General features: G+C 37.9%; 2 protein-coding genes across 2 annotated transcripts in view; one reads left to right on the top strand and one right to left on the bottom strand.

Annotated features, from left to right (window-relative positions):
• Positions 1–6,925: 6,925 nt before the first annotated feature.
• LOC145780581 (regulator of G-protein signaling 18-like) lies at positions 6,926–10,090 on the top strand. The gene is made up of 4 exons (XM_082592207.1): positions 6,926–6,970; positions 8,778–8,844; positions 9,144–9,307; positions 9,893–10,090. Exons 1-4 carry the CDS (start codon positions 6,926–6,928, stop codon positions 10,088–10,090), a joined length of 474 nt encoding a protein of 157 aa, XP_082448333.1.
• A 4,237-nt stretch (positions 10,091–14,327) lies between these two features.
• LOC145780580 (protein unc-80 homolog) overlaps positions 14,328–24,180 on the bottom strand; it is a 45,007-nt gene continuing 35,154 nt past the window's right edge. The window contains exons 46-60 of the mRNA XM_082592206.1: positions 23,672–23,858; positions 23,324–23,449; positions 22,929–23,019; positions 21,838–22,007; positions 21,334–21,442; positions 20,892–21,015; positions 20,170–20,340; positions 19,642–19,770; positions 18,839–18,979; positions 18,465–18,553; positions 17,789–17,951; positions 16,725–16,919; positions 15,710–15,829; positions 14,995–15,083; positions 14,328–14,468 (exon numbers count right to left, since the gene is read on the bottom strand). Coding sequence (XP_082448332.1) covers positions 14,328–14,468; positions 14,995–15,083; positions 15,710–15,829; positions 16,725–16,919; positions 17,789–17,951; positions 18,465–18,553; positions 18,839–18,979; positions 19,642–19,770; positions 20,170–20,340; positions 20,892–21,015; positions 21,334–21,442; positions 21,838–22,007; positions 22,929–23,019; positions 23,324–23,449; positions 23,672–23,858 — 2,045 coding nt within the window. The remainder of the gene's footprint in view (positions 14,469–14,994; positions 15,084–15,709; positions 15,830–16,724; positions 16,920–17,788; positions 17,952–18,464; positions 18,554–18,838; positions 18,980–19,641; positions 19,771–20,169; positions 20,341–20,891; positions 21,016–21,333; positions 21,443–21,837; positions 22,008–22,928; positions 23,020–23,323; positions 23,450–23,671; positions 23,859–24,180) is intronic.

Raw genomic sequence — 24,180 nt, 5'->3', positions numbered from 1 at the left:
TCCCTAAAAAATCCTTCCTATCTTCATTTCCCTTTTTTATCCTTCGAAGCGTTGAAAAATCCCTTTTTCGGGATAAAATCCTTCAAAGTGGAAGCACTGCTCCCACCAAGCTTGTTGAAAACTGGCGCGAAATAAAATCACCCCCGCAATCGCACAAATTACATGCTTCGATGCGCAGAGCAAGTTGACTTGACAAAGTTTGCGAAATTCTAAAGGAAGAAGCTCATCGGTTTTTACATTATTCAATTTTAATTTATGAAATATTATTTCTAATAAAAATCTTCCTCTTTTATTTATCATCAATTTATATTTATTGTGAAAAGAAAAACAACTGACTAAAAAATACAAAAACATTGTTTATGATTTTTTTAAGCTGTTTGTTTCCGTTAAGGAAAAAGCACTTGTAACGTTTAGTGATGTAAAAGACCTTGGCTTTAAAGCAATTGTTTTTAACTTAGGGGACGCCCCCCTGGGGAGCGTCACCCATTCTCATGGGGGAGGCGAGTTTTCTAACCATATTTAATCTTTAGCTGTAATTTTAATGTCCTGAAATATTTTTTTGTCATTTAGCCTACATTTTTTAAGAGGTGCAAATAACATTTAGGGCTTGTCAAGTCAATTTATTTTGTTTCAACTAAACCATATATTAACAAACAAGCAGAGTAAATGTTGGCATAATTGTCGAAACAATGCATTGTACAGCAGTTGGTTAGAATATGGCGCAATCAGGATGGTAGCGAAAGACCATAAACAGTCATCTAGTCAGCCACCACCCTATAACAGTAAATCTAACTACCATAACAGTCAATTTCACAGTTAGCCTATATGCAGACGGAACATTTGTTGCCCTTATTCATTAATCTGGTTTCATTATACGTGAATAAAAAAGGAAAATCTTGCATTAACACGTCAGTGACATCCCCGACATCAAATCTTTAAACTTTGGTTATGCAGATGACTGGGCTCTCACCTTCCAATCTAACTGCATCAACATCATTCAGAAACAACTTACTACTGATCTCAATACCATCAACAATTATTTCTCGATCTGGTTCTTCAAGATGAACACCACAAAAACTATAACATCTCTCTTTTATTCGGACAACAAACAAGCTAAAACTCAATTAAAGATCACAATCAACAACAAACTTTTATCCATGGACCCGTTTCTAAACATCTGGGAATTACATTGAATAGAACAATTTCCTATCGTCAACACCTTCAAAAAACAGAAAACAAAATCAAATCAAGAAACTCAATAATCAGAAAACTTGCAGCAACACATTCAGGGACGTGCAGTCAGGGGAGGCAGGTGAGGCAGTGCCTCACCTGCCAACATCTGGCAAAGCAAAAGTTATAAGCTTATCAAAGAAATGGTTATCACAGAATAAATATTTTTTGTTAAAAAGTAGTAAAAATTGCACGTTTTTAGGTGCTTTAGTTTGTGTGAATTGCTGTAGTCGTGCCCCCTTTCCCCCAAATTTTACGTTTCTACACCCAAACTGTGCTTTAATTTGTTTCTGTTTCTGTGGCGATATTCCTATCGAGCGTTCATGTGGTCAAAATCGTTGAAATACGCAAGGAGAGGCAACGCCAGCTTTGCCTCACTTCAGATCAGAAAACTTCCATACACTGCACTATGCGTGCCTTTTTCTTTCGCAAAGTCGCCAGAAATCATCATGAACGATTTAGCTACGATTTGAGGCACGCCTCAAATGTGACGTCACAGCTATGAAACCTTTTTCGTCAAGCTGGAGTGCCTGCGAGCCTACGTGGTATGTGACTTCTTGCAGCGTAAAGAATTGTTTCTTATAAAATGTAAATAAAATGGAGGAAGATTTAGTATCAAATCTGCGAGATTTTAAAAAACTAAACTTTCAATCCAAAGTTGAAGTCATAAATAAAGAAAGACCTGTTCCAAATTTATAAGGTTTGCATCAGACGACTGAACAAAAAAAAAATAACTTGCAACTTTCAAAGAGATTGGTAGGCCTACTCAAAGAAGAAGTGGCTGTGTGGCTATGCTTTAAAAATTGCCTTTTCTGCTTTCCCGTCTCTTATTTTCAATATCTAGTGATAAGGTTTGGAGTAAAGAAGGGTCTCTACAACAAAGTCACAGATGTTTTAGTCCAAAAGGATAGGCGCATGGATTTTATTTTTAATAAATGTGAAAGCATGCTGCTAATTTTTTTGATTAGTAAGTTATGACACCGTTTTTGTTGTTAAAAAATTTTATTGTAAAAGTGACTTGAAAAAAGTAGTGCCTCACCATCTAGGAACCTCACCGCACGTCACTGAACACATTGAGGTGCAAACCAGACCGTAGCCTAGTGAGGACATCTTCCCTGGATTTGTGTTATAGCACTGTTGAATATTGTTTGTTTGTTTGTTTATCTTTATCCTGCATTGCGGGAAAGCGGACTTGAGCGCTATGCATCAGTGTACGCCTTCCGACATACACCTGACCCACGCTGCAGCCGACGGCAATGTCTGTTTCCGGTTGTCTACTCTACTTATGACGTGAATTTGGTACTACCCATTACTCGAAATCGATCACTAGGTAGAGGCAATTATCGTAAAGTTTATTGCCCAGAGAAACAACAGCAAGTGCGGGTGGCTGGAGTCGAACATGCAGGCTCTCGACTGCGAGCCCAACGCGCTAACCACTCGGCCACGGCTGCCGCTTGCACATCATCATAAAAACGGAGCACACACACTTTAAAAATAGATAGGCTACTCAGCTCAATATCACAATGCGGATCATATCTGGAACACTTAAATCGACACCAATACGATGGCTTTCCACCATGAGTAACATAATCCCACCTCATATCAGAAGAAAAGAAGCAACAGCAAAGACAATCAAAAAAGTTTATTTTCTGACAAAAACGCACTCAACCGAAAAAAAATTAAACAAGCTCCAAAAAGCAATCGACTGAAGTCACGAATCCCTATTTACACTAAAATTACCAACTACAACAATTTCGATCCGCACCATGAATGGAACCAATGCTGGCACGTATAGACTTGCCAAAAAGACGAGACGTCATCACCGACCCAACAACGGCTCTTCCAGGTTTCACACAACCAACAGTATGGATAAATATCGTTTGTAATAAAAGAAGCGACAAAGAACTTCATAAACACTATAGGTTTAGAATAGGCTACTGTATGATAACAAACTAAGGTCAAAAATGACCTCTTTTAGTTCATACGGTATAAGCAGGGTATGGGATAAAATGGAAGAAGTTATTTCCATCTTCCACCTTGAGATTTTCTTCCATCCCATTTCCATTCAATAATGAAAATCTATCATTTCATCACAAAAATGTCTTCCATCTTCAAATTTTGTGACTAAATTTAAGCTAAATATTTAACAGTAGTATTTTTCTAAGGATTACGTAGCCTACCGTTTAGTGTTAGAAGTTAGAATCAGAAGAAGTCCGATATGTGGTCTTGATTTGGTATAGGCTAATAACTTGTAAACTTGGTGTACAGAGACTAAGGAGAGCAGCAAAGTGGAGTGGCTATTTTCCGCGTTCTGTCAATTTTTGTGAAACATCATGAGTATCTCACTTGGATAAATAATTTTTTTTATGCCTTCAGTCGTATCGTAAACAAGTTTTGTGGGTTGGTGGAGTGGTGGAGCGGCTGCTTTTTGTTAGTTTTTATTTCGGTGTGTATTGTGGTGTGTGTTTTCGATGTTCGGTGTCCGGTGTGCAGTGATGTACGCGCATACAAAAAATATTGACGCCGTCAGCGCAAACGCAAACGTTCGAAAAACCATACGCCGTATGCGTCAACGTAACTTGTAAAAAAGTTGGCGGCGTCAGCGTCAGCGCATACACTAGCGTAAACTCATTTTGTTTGCTAGGTGCCAAACATTCACACGGTATAAACCACTCGAAACAAACAAGTTTTATTTTGAATTTCCACGAAGAAACACAAGCATCTGAAAGTGTTCATCTGACATTTTGCTGTGTTTTGGTTCCAATATGTCTTTGCCCATTGCAAACATTCTTTCAACTGCAGCGCTGGAAGGTATTGACGTGTTGTAGCGAAAAAAATGCATTAAAAAGTATGCGTTGACGCTATGCGCTAAAAAACCGCGAAAACTTTACGGCGTAGCCTCAAGCGCAAACTATCCAAAAAAATGTGGCCGTAAGCGTTAGCGTAAACAAAAAGTCTACGCCGCAAGTCTGCGGCGTAGAATTTGCGGCGTATACGTACATCTCTGCCGGTGTGTAACTGTGTAATTGAAGTTTGTAGCGGAGAAAGCGCTCTCTCTTCTATTGCTTAGCCTAAGTGTTAGTCAAAGTTGTGAGGGCAACTTGACTTGGAAAATCGCATGTGTTTTTTGGGGTGTTTCCCAAGTGTAGCTTCCATATCGATAAAATTTATGCTTTTGATATAGCCTAAGCCTAATAATGTCCGCCTCGATAGGCCACTTGGTTAGCGCATGACTTCGTGCTTGCTTCGACTCTCGGGGTGTGCGCTTGAGTAACACATTCTAACAACTGCTCTCCATTCAGAGGCACTTAATGGATGGAATAATTCCCCGATAACAACACTTCAACAATCGAAACTTCATTCAGACAATTTCGATGCCGGGCCGCGAATTTTTTTTCCCTCGAACTTTTTGTCTCATTTGCATATTTCTGTAAGTGTAGCCATTACTGGTTACCGCGCGTAGGGTAACTGTTTTCACCGATTTTCGCCCTCCAGGCCCAAATCTAAACATTGAACTTGAAAAAAAAGCGTAGCCTGGAGAAATACCTAGTCTAGTCAAGTTTAAAAAAGTTGAGAAAAGAAATTGAATCTGGTCACTAGTCTAAAAGTAATCTTTTCTGAATTGATTAAGAATTAACCCTAACCTCACTTTTTTTGAAAAGCTTTTGTGCACCGCAAAAATTAATGTAAAGAAAAAAAAATTGACTTCGATGGGCGTCGAATCGATGTCCTCACGAACATAAGGCAAAAGACGAAACTACTGAACTAAACGAGCCAACGAAAAATGTTTGCATTCACACGGTGAGGCGGTATAAATACGAACTCAATGCAAAGTAACAAAAAGTTTGTGAGAAAAAATTCGCGGCCGGGCCTGCGCCTATCCGCCCCGTTAGCTCAGTGGTTACGCGCCGGGCTTAAAATCATGCGGCGCTGGTTCGATTCTCGGGGTGTGCGCTTGAGCAACGCATTTCAGGACTGCTCTCCATTCAGCGGCACCTAATGAATGGAATAATTCCACGGCAACAACACTTCAACAATCGGAAAACTTTACTATGCAAATCTCGGTAACCGGCCTCTGCGTCAAGAGCCTCTAAACCAGGGGTGGGGAGCCTTTTTAGTATTGCGGGCTACATAAAATGAGAAATAACACAAGCGGGCCAGTAAAAATTTCGAAATTTTATTTACAGATAAAAAATGCAGCGAAGTAGATAATGATTTATTTCACTTTCACAGCTAGTGGGATGGCTGAAAGTATTTATTTTTGGTGAGTCGTGTGATGTCTGTTGACACGGAAGATGTTGCAACTCTTAACTGCATCTTCACGCTTTAATCAGTCAGTATGGAGCGAAGCCGACTTTTTGTTAGATTCAGTTTGGAGAAAAAAACTGTTCGCAATGGTAGGTGCTTCCAAACAGAGACACATATTTTAAAGCATGTTTACGCATGACTGGAAAATCATCAGCATTTATGTAGCGTTGATAAAAGTTGAGCAGTGGGATGTTTTGGTACATCGCTTTCAACGTACCGTCATTCTGGAGATCTACTATTTCATGTTGGAAGTTATTAGGAACATCTTATTGTTTTCAAGTTGTACTTTCCACAGATGTAGTTTAGCTTCAAATGATTTCACTTTTGCAAACAAGGAGTTCAAAAGCTGATTCGGTCCCTGCAACTTGACGTTGAGCTCGGAGAGGTGCTTGCTAATGTCAACCATAAACGCTAGGTCACACAACCATTAGCTATCAGTGAGTTCAACGACATGGTTTCCCTGATTATTCATGAACTGATCGACTTCGTTTCGTTTCGTTTCATTTCTTCATCGACGGCCATTCGCAATATACCGAGAAGCGAGAATGCAGAGCCTACTCTTTTTTGAGCTGTTTTTTCAATATATTTTGGGTAAAGAAATTTTGACGCGGGCCACATGGAACAGTCACGCGGGCCACATTCGGCCCGCGGGCCGCAGGTTCCCCACCCCTGCTCTAAACCAACCAACCGATTCAAAGCTTCTACAAGTATGCGAAACTGCCAGGATAAAGCTCTCAAAGAAGCTTTCCCAGTCCGAGGATAAGGTAATCAACCAATGATAAAGCTTTGTATGTCTGCGACATATTAACTTTGTAAAATGTGCTGCACCGGTATACCTGTCTGCCTTCCATTCCATGCATATAGGTAGTAGCCAAAGCCATTTCGGTTAAACGTAGAACAGTAAACCACGTGTATCCAGCTGTTTCTTTTGCTGATTGGGAACTTTGAAATTGAAAAGTTTATTTACATCTTCAGTTCAGACTCCAGTCTTGCCAAATCCCCTTACTGTCAATTAGCAAGTCGTGATTTTGTGAAATGCCGCTGATCTCTTGGACAAACGTTTGCCATGTGTTCAGGTCAATCGCTATAATCCGGGACGCACGCGAGCCAAGCAGAGCAAACAGCAGTAGATAGAATTTATCGAGGTTCTCTTTTTTTTAAATCTTATCATTCTTGGGAAAGATTCATTCCATCATTTAAATCTTGTGAGATGCATATTGACCCCACTAACTATACGAGTAGATAAGCAATACATTTTTGCTGTAAAGTTGCAGTGAATTAGTCAGTGTAGGCCATTTGCATTTTAAAATTTCTTGTAAGTATATTTTATATGGTTTGGAACTATTGCACGCGTGACCTAACTGGTAGAATGATAGGCCTGTGCACAATGGAACCGTCAGTTTCAGCCAAGTCAGAGTTTAGTTACTATCCGGTAAGTTATGGTGTCCTTCGTCATATTCTTTGTCATGGCTGTTCTTAGTTATTTAATACATGCAATTTAGGTATTGGTTCAAATAAACTTTTTACAAGTCTCTGTTGGTATCGTTTTCAAGTCAAAAGAGTGTAAGATGAACAATGAAAAAGACAAATAAGGGGAACGGTTTCTTCCATTTATGATCACTGGGACTATTTAAAACAAAAGATTGTTTCATTTTGGCGTAAATTCTTTTATCATGATTTCAATTTTTTTTCTGAAACACTTTGTGTCAAACAGTGTTCATAATTATTGACTGCTGTATTTTTGAACTGTTCTTTCTGCATGTTTATAATGCACTAGTTGGAAGTGTCTTGCAACATATAGACTTCTTCATCGCTGTTTATTGAACCAGTTTGTTTTTGCGTCATTCAATTAGCACCTTCGACAAAACAACAAAAATAAACACTTGCCTGGCAGGGATGCTGAAGAACTTGGTAGCCATTGCGCAAACTAAAATAAAAACACTTTACATTTTGATTTGCAAAATAAGCAATCTAGTGTAGCTAAGTTGTGATTTGAAACCATTAGCCAATGGTTCAGGCTTTCGGGTGTTCAGCAAAAAAATATTTCAATGATGTTTTCAAAATTTCGAAAGATGTTGCTTCGGTACAAAATCTGTTGTTTTTATTTCATGTCAAAACAAATTTTTGTGAAGAATTCGTTTTGTGTTGAACAGCGTTCAATTGCCCATTAGAAGCACATCAGATCATAAACGTCATCCCAGTCAGCAAATCAATCCATTTTTGCATTGCTCCAACGTCTACCGACGCTGAAGCAATGTAAAAAAGCTGATTTGCTCATTTAGATAAATTTTGTCCCAGTTTTTAACCATTTGCTGCAGCGAATATTGAACGCTTTTGTTTTATGCCTTTTTCCTCTGCTTTGCAGTTTCATTCTTGTGCATTTCGTTTTTCAATTCATTGTGTAATTCAGTTATTTTCAATGTAGATGTTATTGCAAAATCAGTTATTTTCGTTACTTGAGAAAGGCTAACTTGAGTATGGCCGAAAACGTTCGTAGCTTATAGTTTTACGTTCACTCTAATTGTATGATGTTAAATGATGTGTGGTTGCTTTGGTTTTATCTGTCTATGGTTAAAGAAAGTCACCTCTCTACCAAAATATTTTGTTTTATGAATCACTAAAATAGCTTTTGTGCAGGCAATGCCACCACGCAGACGTCGGATTAACAAAATCGAAAAAAGTTTCCCGATTCATGATCTGATTGCTCGCACCTCCAGCAGAACAACGGAAGCAACACAAAAGGGCGAAGTGTCAGTTGTTCAATTGAAACAACTGGCAAGACAGGATAGACACTTCAAAACAAACAACTGCACTTTTTCTCGACGGGATGCTTTAAGAAGAAGGACAGCATCAACGTATGTAGAAACAGCGTCAATTTAGAATAATTAACTAAATAAACCACAACACAGCACAACTGTTAAGTAAAAGCCGAGTTATATATTTTTAAAGTAAATTTCAGCTGACGTAATTGCGGTCAGTGGCGTACGCAGGGGGCAGGGATTTAGTATTTGCTTAGTGCTTAGTCTATGCTATACTAGTGACAGTGCTATCCAAAACATTTCAAGTGCCTTACTCTACTTCGTTAAATTACTGAAACATTTTTTTTAAAACGGAGGGCAAACCCCAATGCCCCCCCTCGCGAGCGCCAGTGATTGTATTTGATAAGGACGAGTAGACCTCTGACAAACCGTCATAGCGATAAGTACCCACTAATTAATGCTTCCACTGTTTAAAAATAGTTCTACATCAACAGCAGTCCATGGTCAACCGCAAACAAGCAACTGGCCCGAGTTCTTCAACACAAACGTGAGTGGTGCCAAACATAATTATTTATATTGAATTATAATAACGTATGTAGGCTATAAAGTAGACCACAAAAGTATTATTTTCCTGTATAAATTCAAGTGAATTTTTTTCCAAACAAAAACCATTTTTGAATATGTTTTTGTGGAGCAAAATAAACGAGTGTTGCTGGAAAAAGTGAAAAAATGTTTGTCCTGGAAATACCTGCACGAGGTTTTATGAGTTGCCGTATTGCAGCTTGCTCAGTGAACTTCACTGATGAAAGCTTTCAGAAGACATTGCATTTTTAAAATGTGTTGCAGATGCTTTGTTGGTATTTCTACATTTCTTGAAAGTGGAATACAGTGACAATGACTTATTATTCTGGTTGGAATGCGAAGAGTACAAGAAATGTGAGGATATACAATTACTAGAGCGAGCTGAAGAAATTGTAGAAAAGTACATGTTGCCTGGCTCCATCCAACAGGTTGGTGTTGCTGATGTTGTCCCAGCTAGTAGATCTATTATTTTTACATTGATTTAACTATTGCAGACGTTTAGTCAATGTAACAGTGAAAGATTTCGTGATAGGTCGATTTGGTTGAATGTAGTTGTAAATGTTGCCAGATATTTTTCAATTTTCAGACAATTGCCATTATAGCCCAATCCTTGTATATAAAACTAAGGCTAAAATTTGCAAAACTGATGCAAAGAAACTGCTTATTGTCTCATTTAGGTAATAACACTTGAAAATTTACACTAATTTTAAATCGTATAACATCGTTAGTTCGTAACCAACGTTAAAACCCACCACCGCTTAACATTCTTCACAAATCATAAAAAAATTCTGCTCAAAATTTGTGAAGCTGGCAACATTGCTTCGCAGAGATGTTGCATCCATAAGCAACTAAGTGGGTCACTGTAAACTCGCTTTTGCGACTGTTGTTGATTTAGTGTAAATAAACAACTCATTTGAGTCTGCTTTTTTATTGCAACCAATCAACGTGAATCCATGACTCAATTTAATCCTTTTAAAGTTAAGATCATCTTAAAACCTGTTGAATGCTTTTAGGTCAACCTGTCATACGCCACATGCAAATTTGCCAGAGCAAAAGCTTGTGACGGTCGAAGAGACGCTTTTGAGAAAGTTCAACAAAGAATTTTCAAATCAATAATGGACGGCGCCTTCAAGAGATTTGCCACACAATATCCCTGTTTGGTTAGATTTGTAGATTCGCTAGACCAGTTGACGACATCAGAGCAACGGTAATCGGCAAAAATCCACCAGGAAAATATCCCCTCTCTCGAAAAGTAAAGATATTTCTTATGGATACTTTTCAAATGGATATTTTCCGTACGGTATGGATTTTCACCTACATTCGAGATAAAAATATAGTAGGCTATTGACTTCGTGAAGTAAATACTTATTGTCTTGGTAAAAGTCCATGTTGCTATTGAAAAGAAGATGACTTTCAAATGATGCTTACACCTGACAAATGATATAATTTGAACAGTTTTTTTTATTGCCAATTCTGATGCGAAATTATTGCTACTAATTATTGTTTAAACTGTCTATTGCTTTTTTGTTCCTCATGCTGTTCGATATTCCCTAAGTAAGTGCAAGAGCAAAGCTTTTAGCTGAAGCCAAAATCGATAAATAATTTTACTTTGCAGTTGCTACAACTTTGTTAATAAACGAAACGGCGATTTAAAAAACATTGCTTCTGAAATTTCCAGGTTTAGTTTGTGCATGAGCAATAAAGTGTTTCTGGTGTCTCTTAATCTCCGTCCTGGCTTCTCGCTGTTAGGAGAATTGCAGATTTAAATTTTATTAGGATCCATGTTGGATGCAGCCAAACGAATAAAATCGGTAAATAAAACAAGCAGGTTTAGCAACTAAATAAAATTTATTAGTAGAGCTTTCGTCGCCGTAAAGACGGCTTCATCAGTACTCTTATTCAAATAGAATCAATTTTCTATTTGAATAAGAGTAGCCTACTGGTGAAGCCGTCTTTACAGCGGCGAAAGCTTTACTAAAAAAATTTATTACTTCGCTAAACCTGCTTATTTTATTTACCGATTTAATTTGTGTGGTCAGGAATTAGTGAAGTAATGTAGCCTATAGCCCTGTACGATATAAGAAACTGCTGCATCAAAGAAACAACAACAAGAATATAACAGTCACGTTTTTGTTGACTGGGCTTCTGTTAGAAACGATGATCTATCAAAGTACAACTTTCTACAACAAACATGTATATTGTATATTCTTATTTTAAAAATTTAAATCTCTAAGCTTAAATCAGAGACATAGCAACGGGGGGCTTATGAGAGCAATCGCCCCCCCAAAATTTAATTTAACCCATCAAAAAGTGTTTTTAATACCATTACAACGTTTTAAATGACATTGTGTTACATGTTGGATGACGTTTCATAAATGCTTGGCTGCATTCAGGAGCTTTATTTTTAAACAAACTCTTCATTTGAAACATTAAAATAAAGCCTCCCAACAGTTGTTGCTGCTCCCGTGAAGTGTTCTTTCTGGCTACGTCACTGGCTTAGACATATTTTGCAATACGTTGAAAAAGAAACTCGTAAAACCATTTCCCAAACACGATAACATTGTCACGTAATAAACAGTATTAACGAACGTTCAACCACGAAATATATGACCAGCTAATAGAATCCTTGATTTTTTATTTCATTCTTAGACGTTGAATCAATGTAAAAATGCAAATTTTGCTAGCTGGAAAGTTACCAAAACGTGGTACACCGTTCACAGAGTTAATAATTTCATGCAAAAGCGGCATTGCGACTGAATAATGACAAGATAACCCAGGATCGGGACATTCAGAAGATTGTCCATTTCAACCTCTCCAAGAGCCATTGGCTGCGCTTAGCAACACAATACGGATTTGATTTGGTTTTGGATTTGATTTGGGTAAAATTATTTTACCCCAGACAACAAAATCCGTCATTTTTACATTCATTTAACGACTGTAGACATTGAATCAATGTCAAAATGACAGATGTTGTTGTCTGGGACGGTACGACTTGAACGTACATCGACTTGTACGGACTTGAACATCAATTTGAGCTGATTGGCTTCACTATCGCGTCTTCTTATCGTCCAACGGAGCCCTGGCACCAGCAATGGCCTGTGCTAATCAAATCATGGCTCAACATACCTCATGAACATTACAAAAAGAAACAATCATCCATGCAACATATAATAGGAATATTTCAACTAATTATGAGGCCGTCGATGTCTGGTTCAGGCAAGGCAATTGAAGAAGATGAAGCAATTAAAGGTCAAAGTGATGAAATGCGATAACAGTTGCAACAACTCTAAAAGAATTGTCACTCAGAAATATAACCTATACTTTCTTTCAATTGGAAAAATTGCTGTTTAACATCTCAGGGACGTAAAAACAAGCTTGGTAAAATATTCGGTGTGGTTATTGAAAAGGATTAGAACCAGATAGTCAGTGCTGTGTTAAGGGGAGGGCCAAGGGGGGCCCGGCCCCCGGGCCCACCATCTCAGGGGGCCCACAAATAACAGACATTTGCGTTTCAGTGAAGTTTTTTTTGATTTTCTAAAGTTTACTGCGTGTACTTGTCCATTATAAAGATGATTTAGGTCTTATTATACTAAAACATCTCAAATTTGGGCCCTTACTACACTGAAACATCTCTAAAAACACCATTACTATCTTAACAGAAAGTTAAAATACGATAACGTTAGTTCCGGTAACATGATCTGCAGAAATATATTTAACATATATATAACAGGTGGGATGCAATTGAATATTGAATTCAAGAAGGGCCCAATTGCCACAAAGTGTTTTTGCACAACCGTTTTAATTACGATATTTTGGTCATTTACTTTTGTGGTGAAACTTCGATAATGATTTTATGCTTACTGGTAAGAAGCATCATACCTAATAAGTTCAGTCGGTGAAGATTCTGTGGAGAAACTATTTAGACGTTGAAGTGTAATTGATGTAGTTGGGCCCATCTTAAAATCAATCGAAATATTGATAGGGTATTTTTTATGTGTTTGCCGATATGTTTGAAAAATTTGGCTGTTTTTTTAGTATAATATAATTTACAAGACATTGAAAGAAATTGGAAAGCACAATTAGTGAAATGAAAAAAATACTAGAGGGCTCTTTTTGAATTCATATACCGGTATTCAATTTCTTTTGATTGAAAGAAATCGGAAAGCACAAAAAGTGAAATGAAAAAAAATGGAGTTGGGCTTTTTGTGAATTCACATACTCATATATTCAATTTATTTTATGATTTATCATATCATTTTTATTAACATTTACAATACCGTAATTATAAATATCCTTAACTAGTGATGTCACGAGCAGAAAAAACTTGTCCGCTGCCGCACTGCACATGTCTTCCTGTACACTACAACGCAAAACATCTCGAAATGTCATACTGCCTCTGCAGTCTGCACCGTGAAGAATAAGAGTGTACTTGTGCAAGTGCACATCAAATGCAAGGGAATCTATTAAAAAAAGCAAATTTTGGAAAAAATTTAGGGACTATTTAGGCAATTGAGGAACTTGCGCCACTTGTTATCCACCTTTATAGCTCATCTGAGTTGCTTTTTATTGAATGCTGGATACTTTTAGCAGAAACATTCTTCTGTATTTACTTTTTTCTGATTATATGCACATGAAATTTCTCTTATCTTCAAATACCTTATAGGCCTGGCATATCACATGTTGTATGGTAGCCCACTGAAATTGCTGTGATCCAAAATAAAAATCATTCTTTCACAAGTGACCTGTTTAAGTGTTTATGCTTGACACTAACCAAGGTTACCATACCCTAAAAACTTTAATTAACTTGAATGCCTGCATAAAATAATGAAAGCTTTGCCTTGGAATGAAATAATGTTAAAAAAAAATAATTAAACACCTGATTCTCAAAACTCTTGACACTGCTTTTGTTTACAAATTAAAATTTACAATCACAATGTTTATGTTTTTACCTTGGTTGACTGAACAAGTAGTGTTGCCAAATAAACCATAAAAATGGTGAAAAACAATAATGTTGCCAGACCAGATGACCAAATCTGAATGAAAATTAATAATTTCTTCAGTTTTGGTTTTATCCTCAGATTTTATCGCGGTACCGCGACGAAAAGTTCAAACAGTGAAAATTTTGCGCGGTACGGTGGTATTACCGCGTCGTGACTATACTCCATTGCCAGTATTTTTTTATTAGAAATTGTTAACACTTTAGGCTTCATTCCGAGCAAAGGTGTTGCTAAGAAATGATAGACCTGTGTTTGCGGTTTACTTACACTTGTGTTGTTTTCTAAACTAGTGAGAAAGTCTATTGAAGTGAACCACATTTCCATATTAGTGCACTGAAAGTATACACAATACTATAGGTCTGCTTGACGATAGAGGGCCCAAAATTATTCTGGCCCCGGGGCCCACAAAGAGTTTAACACAGCACTGCAGATAGTGGTTCTTTTTGCTCTTCTATGATGTCGTTTCGTGAAGTGACCACGTTACCAGGCAGCTTGCTCGTGTTTTCAAAAGGTTGCCTTGGATTGAACGAACAAGCAGACTTTGATCGCACCTCTGAAGTTGTAGCGACAGTGACCCGGCGATTTCTTTCTCCTGCATGCACACAGTAAATTAGCATGCTCATGAGCATTGAGCAGGCTAAAACTTTAATAAGCAAGGAAACAAAGTAGTGTGGTCAACAGCAAAACAGAACACGCGTCTACTTAGCCTATACTATGGTTGAGCAGAAACTATAGGCTACACTTTCTGATACTGGCACAGACAATCATTTTGACTTTTTTAACTATCATGATGGTGAACTAGTGTAGTAAGCTTGAATAAGCGGGTACTTTTTAACCAGGGCCCCACATGATTTTAGGGGAGCGGAATCTTCTTGGATGGACCAGTATCTGGAAAAAGCACCGAGAATTCTTTGGAAGTCCTATTGCCATATAAAGCGTTTACATCCGTCCGGATTCTTTGTTTTGAAACAAATGTGTAATCGTGGTCTGTTCTGTAGTACTAGTATTTTCATATGCCACGGTGTAACTCACAAAAAAATTACTGAGAGTCATGATTAGATCACTGCGGAACAGGTCGGAAACTTTACTGTCGACTATTCAGACGGCAATTGCCTTACCGGCTTCTTTGGTAGGAGAAAGTCTCTGCACATGAAATGAGCTTGCACTTCGAGGACTGCCGTCATTTCCAAACCGCTGTGATCTTGGGCTTAAAATAAGAAATCAAAAAGGAATGATACTGCTGTAGGCTATTTTAAAACTTGAAAGCTCATGGTTTATCATAATAATTTATCAAACTATATCGAGGTTTACAGCCATTGCAGAAATGCGTAATCCACTTATACAGTCAGCCTAAACAATTTTTGTAGGCTACTGTTTAGCGAGTAACTCATCTAAGTGACTTCTGGATCAAAGAAGCTTCAAGATCAAGCGGCGCTGGTTCGACTCTCGGGGTGTGCGCTTAAGCAACGCACGTTAAGGACTGCTCCCCATTCAGCGGAATCTAATGGATGGAATAATTCCCCGGCAACAAGACTTCAACAATCGGAAACTTCACTCTGTCAATCTCGGTGACCGGGCCTGCGTCAGTGATTCAAAGCCTCTACGAGTATGCGAAACTGCCAGGATTAAGCTCTTCAAGAAGCTTTCCCAGTCCGAGGATAAAGATTCAATCAATCAAGTATTTTCCCAAAGCGTAAAATTTAGCTCTGCAATGTAAACACGAAATTAACTCAGCGCAATCATACTTTCTTCTTACCAAAAAAAAGAGCAGGGCAATCGTCTGCTTGTTGCAGCTATGGATTCAAAAAAAGCCAACAAGCGTAGGTTACTTACTTAGCAGGAGATAACTTTGGAGAGTCACATCCATCGACGGTGATGTCCGGTATGATTGAAATTGACGGAGGAGGTGAGCTGGGACCTCGCCACAATCCAACCGAGAACGTTCGACTGTTTCTAAAATTTGATATGACAAAAAAAAATGGTTAAAATAGTTACTCTTAAAAAAAATTCTACGTGATAATGAAAATCTCATTTCTTTATAAAGTTATAATCTATATATACCTCAATACTCCAGTGCCGATGTTTGCAGATTGCTGAACAATTTCTTTTGATGTGGTGTTCGCAATGTTGCGGAGATTCTGTCGACAAAATAAAACTCACTTAAGATCAAGATACATTTGGTTTACTGAGGTTGTACGATTTTGCGCTGCAGAAACGATAACTGGCCTATAAAACATATGACAAAAAAATTGGTCGTCAAGTGTTTCATAAGGAAAGACTGCACCCTTTGTGTACAATCCAGAGTGCAGTCGTACTGAAGATTATGGTTTTCTTACACGGAAGTCTAACATAGAAAAACTAAGGCCATATCTACGACTGTTGCTTTGCAACCACATATTGTTTGATGGGCTGGAATGTTGTATGTTAGATAATAGCCTGGTTAAAAGATATGATGTGGTGGAAGGGTAAAACCTTGCTCCGAAAAGCTCATACGACGAAGCCTTAGTGCGGCATAGCGAAAAAGACGCTCGAAAAAGTGGTAACCACAATACTTATTGTTTTAATTACTGGCCGCCGACTCAATTAAGTCCGAATCACGTTGTCGCAAATAAAAATATGAATACGTCTTTAGTCATGACAAAATGCACCAAATACTTACTTTACGGGGACGAATTCTGGAGCCTGGTGCTGAAGGTCTTGGACCACTGCAAAAGAAATGTGCATTGAAACAATATCTGCAGGTATACGTGCGTTGTCTGGCCAACTGAATGAAATGATTTGCTCAACAACAAAGCGCACGAGACCGATTAAACAAAATACAATCCACACAAATTGATGTCCTACGAACGATGAACGGCCGCGTACATTTGATTTTTCCCATCTTCTTCAACGAACTTGATGACTACTTCAGGAGAGTCCGTGGGGGTCACAGCTTTTCGAAAGGAGTTTTGACGAGATCTCTCGTTGTCGAAGAATCCAGAGCTGATGTTAGGAGATTTTGGAAGTGAAAAGGATACTTTGGATGTTGATGAAGCTCGCCTCCCTATAATAAAAAACGTTGACATAGCCATGGCCACCTGGAGATGCGGCCTGATTTGTCACATTTCGCAGATTTTGATTACAGCTACTGCTGGTGCTTGACTGACATTTTTTAAGATGTTCTTACGTTTTGCGGTTTCCTAATGACATAAAACTTTTTTGTTGCCTTGGGAAAGCAGTAGCAAATGAGAAAAACTAAGTTGAAAAACGCAAAATCAGACTGTTATTGAAAAGTAACAGTCTGACTAAAATCTTCAAAATCAAATTTTCTTAGTTTTTCAACATGTGAAGATGTTAAAATCTATTGTATCATCTGGGGAAAAAAATAATAAAAGCGTAAAAATCTAATTTTTAGAAAAATTTATTTAAATGTTCGCCCAAAGTTAGAAAAACCTGAAAATTTATGCAAAATGTGACAAATCAGGCCGTATCTTTAGGTGGCCATGACATAGCCTACATGAGAGTTGGAGCGAAGCATTTTGTTACCAAGATTTCTATTCCACAAATGGCCGATGTTACTGTTAGCTTACAGCACAACAAAGCACGTACAATGCCATTTAAAATATAAATTGCCATAAGATGTGAATTCGCAAGTATTCTCGCCGACACAAATTTCCGCTTTTACATCGCTTCACGTCTCTTTTGTTGATCTTTGAAATGCTTATTTCAATCTCAACAGTGTTTTTCTTTTAAAATTATTTTTCTAGATCCGACACTGCACACATACAACTAAAAATACATATTATTCTGTACATCGTGTGCATAGCGTCAAGGCAGCCTATCATAACGTTTTGGACACAAAGACACACAGCCCAAATCTAAAGCTGTTTAGAAATTATCAGCAAAGCTGGAAATGAAGGAAAAAAACGGCACCTCCTTTGTTGGCGAGTTGTCTTCGTAACTCCCTGGCATCTTGAACAAGCTCATTGATCATAACAGAGAGTCTAATCGATTGGTGTTTTTTCGTCTTGAGAAGATCTTCGAGAATTTGCCTCTGTTCCATTCCCTCTATACAGCGTATTTCCCTTTGCAGAAACTGTTAATGGTAGTTATAATTTACACTTTACAGTACAGCGCTCGATTCAAGTTCTTGCCTAAAAGCGTTCCGCATGGTAAAAAGCAGAGCTGAAACCGACAGGAGTTTAACAATACAACCTTTGGCATGGACAAATCTTACTTTTTATCTGCTAGGTTTCACAGATTTGTAAGTTGCGATTATATTCTTATGCACGGAACGCACGCACTTTAATCACATGCACGCATTAATTCATGAGCCAAGCGTTGCTTTATCCGGTCAGTTCTTCATTCGGTGAGTTGAATAATTACTATCATGGTCATGTGAACGTTATCCTTCAACTGAAGTTACAACAGGTGATATGGCATAACAGTGAGGCAAACGCACACAAACTAATGAACAAAGTAGATATATTAGAGGTTTGCTTACAACAATTTTTGTTAATAATGGCCTTGCAGAGATGAGTTGATTCTGCACAATTTAAAAACAGTAACAACGAAGAAAACACGTCTTCAGGAAATGCTATTGGCTGACCTGTCTTTCAACGTACGGTCTTAAATAAACCAACAGTGGAGTTTTGTATCGCATCAAAAATGTAATGAATTTCCACACTGCTGTTCCACCTAGAACGGAAAGTAGTTGGTTTGGAGCAGTTAATTTTTTGCAGCACCAATTGTATCTATGACATATTTTACATTGCACAAATGTAGAAAAGTGCGTGATTGGGTTCTCGCACGTAAGCAAGCATAAGATGCGTCTAAACTCTGGAGAGTGCTTTTGGAAGCATTTGTAACAAAATTGTTTTATAAACCTCAAATGATGCTAGTACAAGCTGCAAAAGTACGTGCAAAAAATGTGGTAGCGTCGCTACAATTTCTTACGAAAAAGCAGAACACCAAAATTCTTACTTATGTGCTGAAGGATAATATCTCTTAACGTATAGGAGAGTTCGTACCAGCCATGTTGAAGCTGCTTATGGAAACATACAATAATGACCCTCAAAGCCAGATAGGTCACATTGTATGTAAATTCGCAGAGTCGTTTTGTCACTGTTTAAAAAACAAAAGTATGAAAAATTTGCAAGTTTTAATCATCTTAATTTTCAACAAGAAAACATTTTAAAGGGCTGATGCAGGAAGCAATCAAATTCACAAAGTATTGAGAAGCAAAGATAGTTTTTGTGTTAACAAAAAGTTGCGTGATAATAATGCATTGGTCTGTACTGTAAATTTTTGGATTTCAAAATAAATTGATTCTTACCAGGAAAACTGAAGCTTCTTAAAACTAGACCATGTCATAGCGTAACACGTTATGCGAAGTGTGCTCTTACAAGAAAATAGTTTTCTCGCTCTATCTAGTAGGCTAGCAGAGTAAGAATAGGGTTTAATGATTGTATTTGGGCTGCTGGAAGAGAGCCAAACCATCTGACGGGCTTAGTGTAACAACTGGCCCATAATTACTGTATGCTTGTATTTCTCATGGAAAATAGCCGACTACGTCCACACCACAGTTCTTGCTAGTAGGTCGATTATTTTTCTATTTTTGAATACGCTTTCCCCGTATGTAGAATAGGTTATTTTAGTTTGGGGTCATTTTTCCCAAACTTGGCCAATTCAAGTATCGCTAACCAACTATTATTAAAGTTAAACCCATCTTATATTAGTTCCAAAACCTTACTCTATCAACTGTTAAGTCATTAACAGAAACATACTTGGAGACGAGGTAGCAATGTGAGCGCAAATGTTCTCTACTTTTGGAAGCTTCTTTCCCGTCAGAACATTCGTGCAAAAGTCCAGCAAACATTTCACGTCATGGTAAGACAAAGTCATTGATATTTTGTCTGAAATCAAACTCAATACGCACCCTTTGATTCTTTGGTCTTGTAGCTCAGTAGGCTACATTTATTATTCTATTGCCTGAAAGTAGGCCTACTGCATTTGAAGCAGCCTATAAGGCATGTTGCAGTCAATGGTTTAATTTTTAACAGTTTCATCAAACATGTAAGGTTCATGAAACTAATTGAAATGAAAAAAATTGTAATGTTTTAGTGAAATAGCCACAAATCGGAAGAAGAACAAAAGCTAGGTTAAGTATTTTATACTGCATCAAGTCTGTATACGTACATCCCATCAAACTAGTAAATGATTACATACGTTTTTGTTATGAATCATTCAAACAAACAAAATATTAGATGATAAAATAAAAAATGTCAAACGCATTAAAATAAAGCAAAACCTACATTCTTGTCTTTCCTTTTCGTTTAAGTTTTCTAACGGCATTTCCGCGGCAGTGCACAAGCAAAGTGGAATGATGAGATTCAAGAGCACATACTCTGGCTTATCGTTCCAAGTATGGAGGGACAATAACTCTTGCAACTTTGACCCTTCGCCGCCCCCTTGTATTTGCAACACTTCAAAATTAAAATAATGTTAGTTATTTAATTTTGAAACTATATATTGCTGGATTGCCAACGACTAAACTACTGCAGAACTTATTTTATTAAATTACTGCATATTCTTATCAGGTCTGCAGAGTAAATGATAGATCCGGAAGGATTTGGAGTCGGTTCTTGTAAAATTGCAGTCGGATGTGTTCTTCATTTTTTTGATGCTCATAAATTTTCATTTTCTTAATTTTCACTCAGATTAACTTTAAATGCATACTACCGTATTGCTATTGCAGCTTCTCAATTGTGTTGAAATATGATCAATGCAGTAATGTACAGTAGTTGCTCAGACTAACATTTTGCAAGGACAAGTGAAAGAAATAAAATTTCAGATTGAGTAACACCTTTGTGCAAATCGTTCAAGCTTTCAAACACGATAAAAACCCAATTCCATGTTCCCAGCCAGAAAAACTGTTCGTGTTTTCATTGACTCAACAATTGTAGACGTTGAAGGAATGTAAAAAAAGAATAATTTGCTAGTGGGTTTTAGCATACAAATTATAACATTGTGTTACCAATGAGTTTCATAAGATTGGGGGTGAGAATGGTTGAGATGTTGGTCCTGGCATTACACTGGCACTGCGAAGACTCATTCGATGAAGGCAAGTCGGCCGTGCCTACTTGCATTGTAATGCCAGCCTGCAATAAACGTTGCGTGAATTTCGATCAAAGATTTTTAATGAAATACTATCTTGTTTAATAGGCATACAGGTCATGTGCTCTGAAGTAAAATGGTGTTCTAAAATAAATGGTGCTCTGAAATTAAATGGTGCTCTGAAATAAAAAGTTCGAAAACAAGCGGCGGTTTATACCTTACAAAGAGGCTAAATACTAAAGTTACTTTGGTAAACGGATTGGCCTACATAGCCTATTTTTAACAAAGATAAACTGTGTATGCATCAAATGAAATAAATAACATCATGTCTTCTCTTCACCCAGACATACACAAGTACTTACAGAAACAAAGGTTTTGAGGTGAGGAATATGAGCCACGACCGGTTGTCTTGCTAAGAGAGTGCATAGCCCGCTCACCATCATCGATATAGTTCGCAAATCCGACCCTTTTCTAGAAAAAAAAATATTGTTAAGAAAACTACGAAACAATTTATTCTGCACTAATCTGCGTTTACTCTCAGTTTGTGTTGATGTTGAATTATTTTTCCATTCCAAAGGTATTTTTAATTGCAATGAAAGATTTATGTCATACAAAGCTTATGTGACTTGGCTTCCGCGTTAGCAAATACGAAAATTTAGTAAAATTGAACATGAGTGAGATAATGTCTATCTCTTAAAGCACTAGTTTTGAGATTAGATTCCATTTTTTGGTTGATTCATTGCCAGTCGCTGACTATCGCTTTGCAGTCTAACAATCCACAAGAAGCAAAAAACATGAAATTTTTTTTTACCAAGACCTGGCTACTTGCGTTGAACAACAGTTGCGCCTAAACAAAACAACCTTACCTGAAAGAATAACCTTTGCTGATTTTTCCGAAAAAGCGATCCAACCTCTTCAGTACGATGAAAAGGGCGGGACGGGCGTCTTCAACCGACCAATCAACGATAGGGAGAACGTGCTTCACATAGAATGCCAAGCCAATGCTCACTGATGGCACAGATTCGTCTGTTAAAAGCTAAAACATTTCTCGTTTTAGATTCGCATCACATGGGTTCATATTTACAGTCGAGTTATCACTTTAAAGTTAAATTTTTAAAATATGAGCTAAAGTCAATAATTAGAAGGAAATCGTTTAACCTTCCACGCAAAAGCTGTCGAACCACTTCCTATAAATTGTCCGCCCCATAGCTCAGTTGGTTAGCGCGTGACTTCTTCAACGAAAAAGCTTCAAGATCAAGCGGCGCTGGTTCGACTCTCGGGGTGTGCGCTTGAGCAACGTATTCTAAGGACCGATCTCCATTCAGCGGCACCTAATGGATGAAATAATTCTCCGGCAACAACACTTCAACAATCGGAAAACTTCACTCTGTCAATCTCGGTAACCGGCCCTGCGCCAAGAACCTCTACAAGTAGGCCTATGCGAAACTACCAGGAATAACCTATCAAGGCTTTGTTTGTCCGAGGATAAAGATTTAAAACCAACTAACCAAATCGTAGCCTACCACATAAACGACTGCCAGTCACTGATTCAATGTACATGAGCGATCCGTACATCAAGCTGCACCAAGTTGAATTCATTGGGGTAATATAAAGATTTTTACTCCCTACTGCACCCACACATGAGAAGAATTGTTTTCTAGATTGCCCTATGGAAGGGAATGCCGCCATTTCGAAAATGCAGTCATCTATTATAATAGAACTGCCCAATAGAACTGCCCAAATGACTGCCCAATCCATCAACCACCACATGGAACGCTTGGACTGAAGGCCTTGGACGACGAGACTGTCGAGTGGCTGATGACATCATGCCCAAACATATAGTCCGGAAGAACAGCTCATACGACGAAGAAGTGTGGTTTATCACCACAAAAGTGTGATTTGATTTAAAGCAATGGTTAGTTGAATACATTGAAATAGTTTCTTGGTTATAGCTTACCCTCAGTAAGGAGTTTGCAATCTCAGCCAGACGGACGTGAGACTTGGTCTTGAGAATATCTTCAGTTTGACTTCCTTTCAAAGTGTTTATTCTACAAAGAAAGAAACCATCGGTAAATCTAAATCAAAATGAGGACATGACCAGGGCCATTGAAAGGATAATTTGGGCCTAGTACCATGAGATTCTCGGGCCCAAATCGAGACATTTCTAAGAAAACACATTGTATTAAAAAAATGAGCAGTGATTTATTCAAGTTCCGGGGCCTGTTTGAAAAGTTTCAGGCTCTTAAAATCATCTTGAGCCCGAGAACAGAAACCTAAATCTCCTATCAATATCACTGGACGTGACAATATAGTACAGTAAACGTTATTATTACGTCTAAAAACATGCTTTACCTGGAGGTTGCAGAGGTGTAAAACACTGAGCAAAGTTGCAGAGTAGCATCCCGAGGAGCAACGAACTCTTCCGTGGGTTGTCTCTTCTCTCCTGTATCATCTTTATCTCTACCAGTCTCCACAGTGCTGTGCAATGCATGATGCGGACTGATGCAGTATTGTTAAATTTAATGACGAATCCCTCGTCAGTACACATGCATAAAAAGCGTTTTCGTAAGATGGATGAAAGTACCGGACACTGGTTACGAAAACAAAAAACATCACATCTGACCATTTTACAAAATAGAACAAACAGTATTCTTGGTTGCATTTTTATTCAAAGCTTACAAACTTTTTAAAATAACTAACCATTCGTTTGCGTGAGCGTTTCCATCTCTTAAACTGCTGAACTTTCTTCCAAGCTTGGAGTGAAGAGGAGCTTGCGACTGCTGTTGCTGCTGGGAGGAGGAAGATGCATTTATTGTTTTGGTCAAGGGTTCCACACTCACAAGAAGAAAACGGATGTTGACTCCCAATTCCGATATTAGCGACACCTCTGCAACAAAATATGAATTACAATCCTAGTCCAAACGAACAAAAATGAAGGTCCAAACGTCCTATTGTACTGTTCAGGCCTTTTAACGCCATTTTAAGCCCTTTTAGTAACAAAATATCATTTTTTTTCTACCTAAACAGACTCTGAAGCATGATCTACAAACTACAATTAATTTACGTTTTGAAAACAAATCATAAAATTTTAGCTTAAGGATGTCATAAGGAGTCAAAGTTGATCGATTCAGATACTTCTGAAGCTGACTTGAATGATTCCGATTTCAATCAAATTAGAGCAGACCTTGGCTACATAGCAAATAATGAAA

Source organism: Aplidium turbinatum, chromosome 12 (genome assembly GCF_918807975.1).
Source record: "Aplidium turbinatum chromosome 12, kaAplTurb1.1, whole genome shotgun sequence".
Taxonomy (NCBI): domain Eukaryota; kingdom Metazoa; phylum Chordata; class Ascidiacea; order Aplousobranchia; family Polyclinidae; genus Aplidium; species Aplidium turbinatum.
Note: the sequence above shows the minus strand (reverse complement) of the source record. Positions and strands in the feature narration are given on the sequence as shown.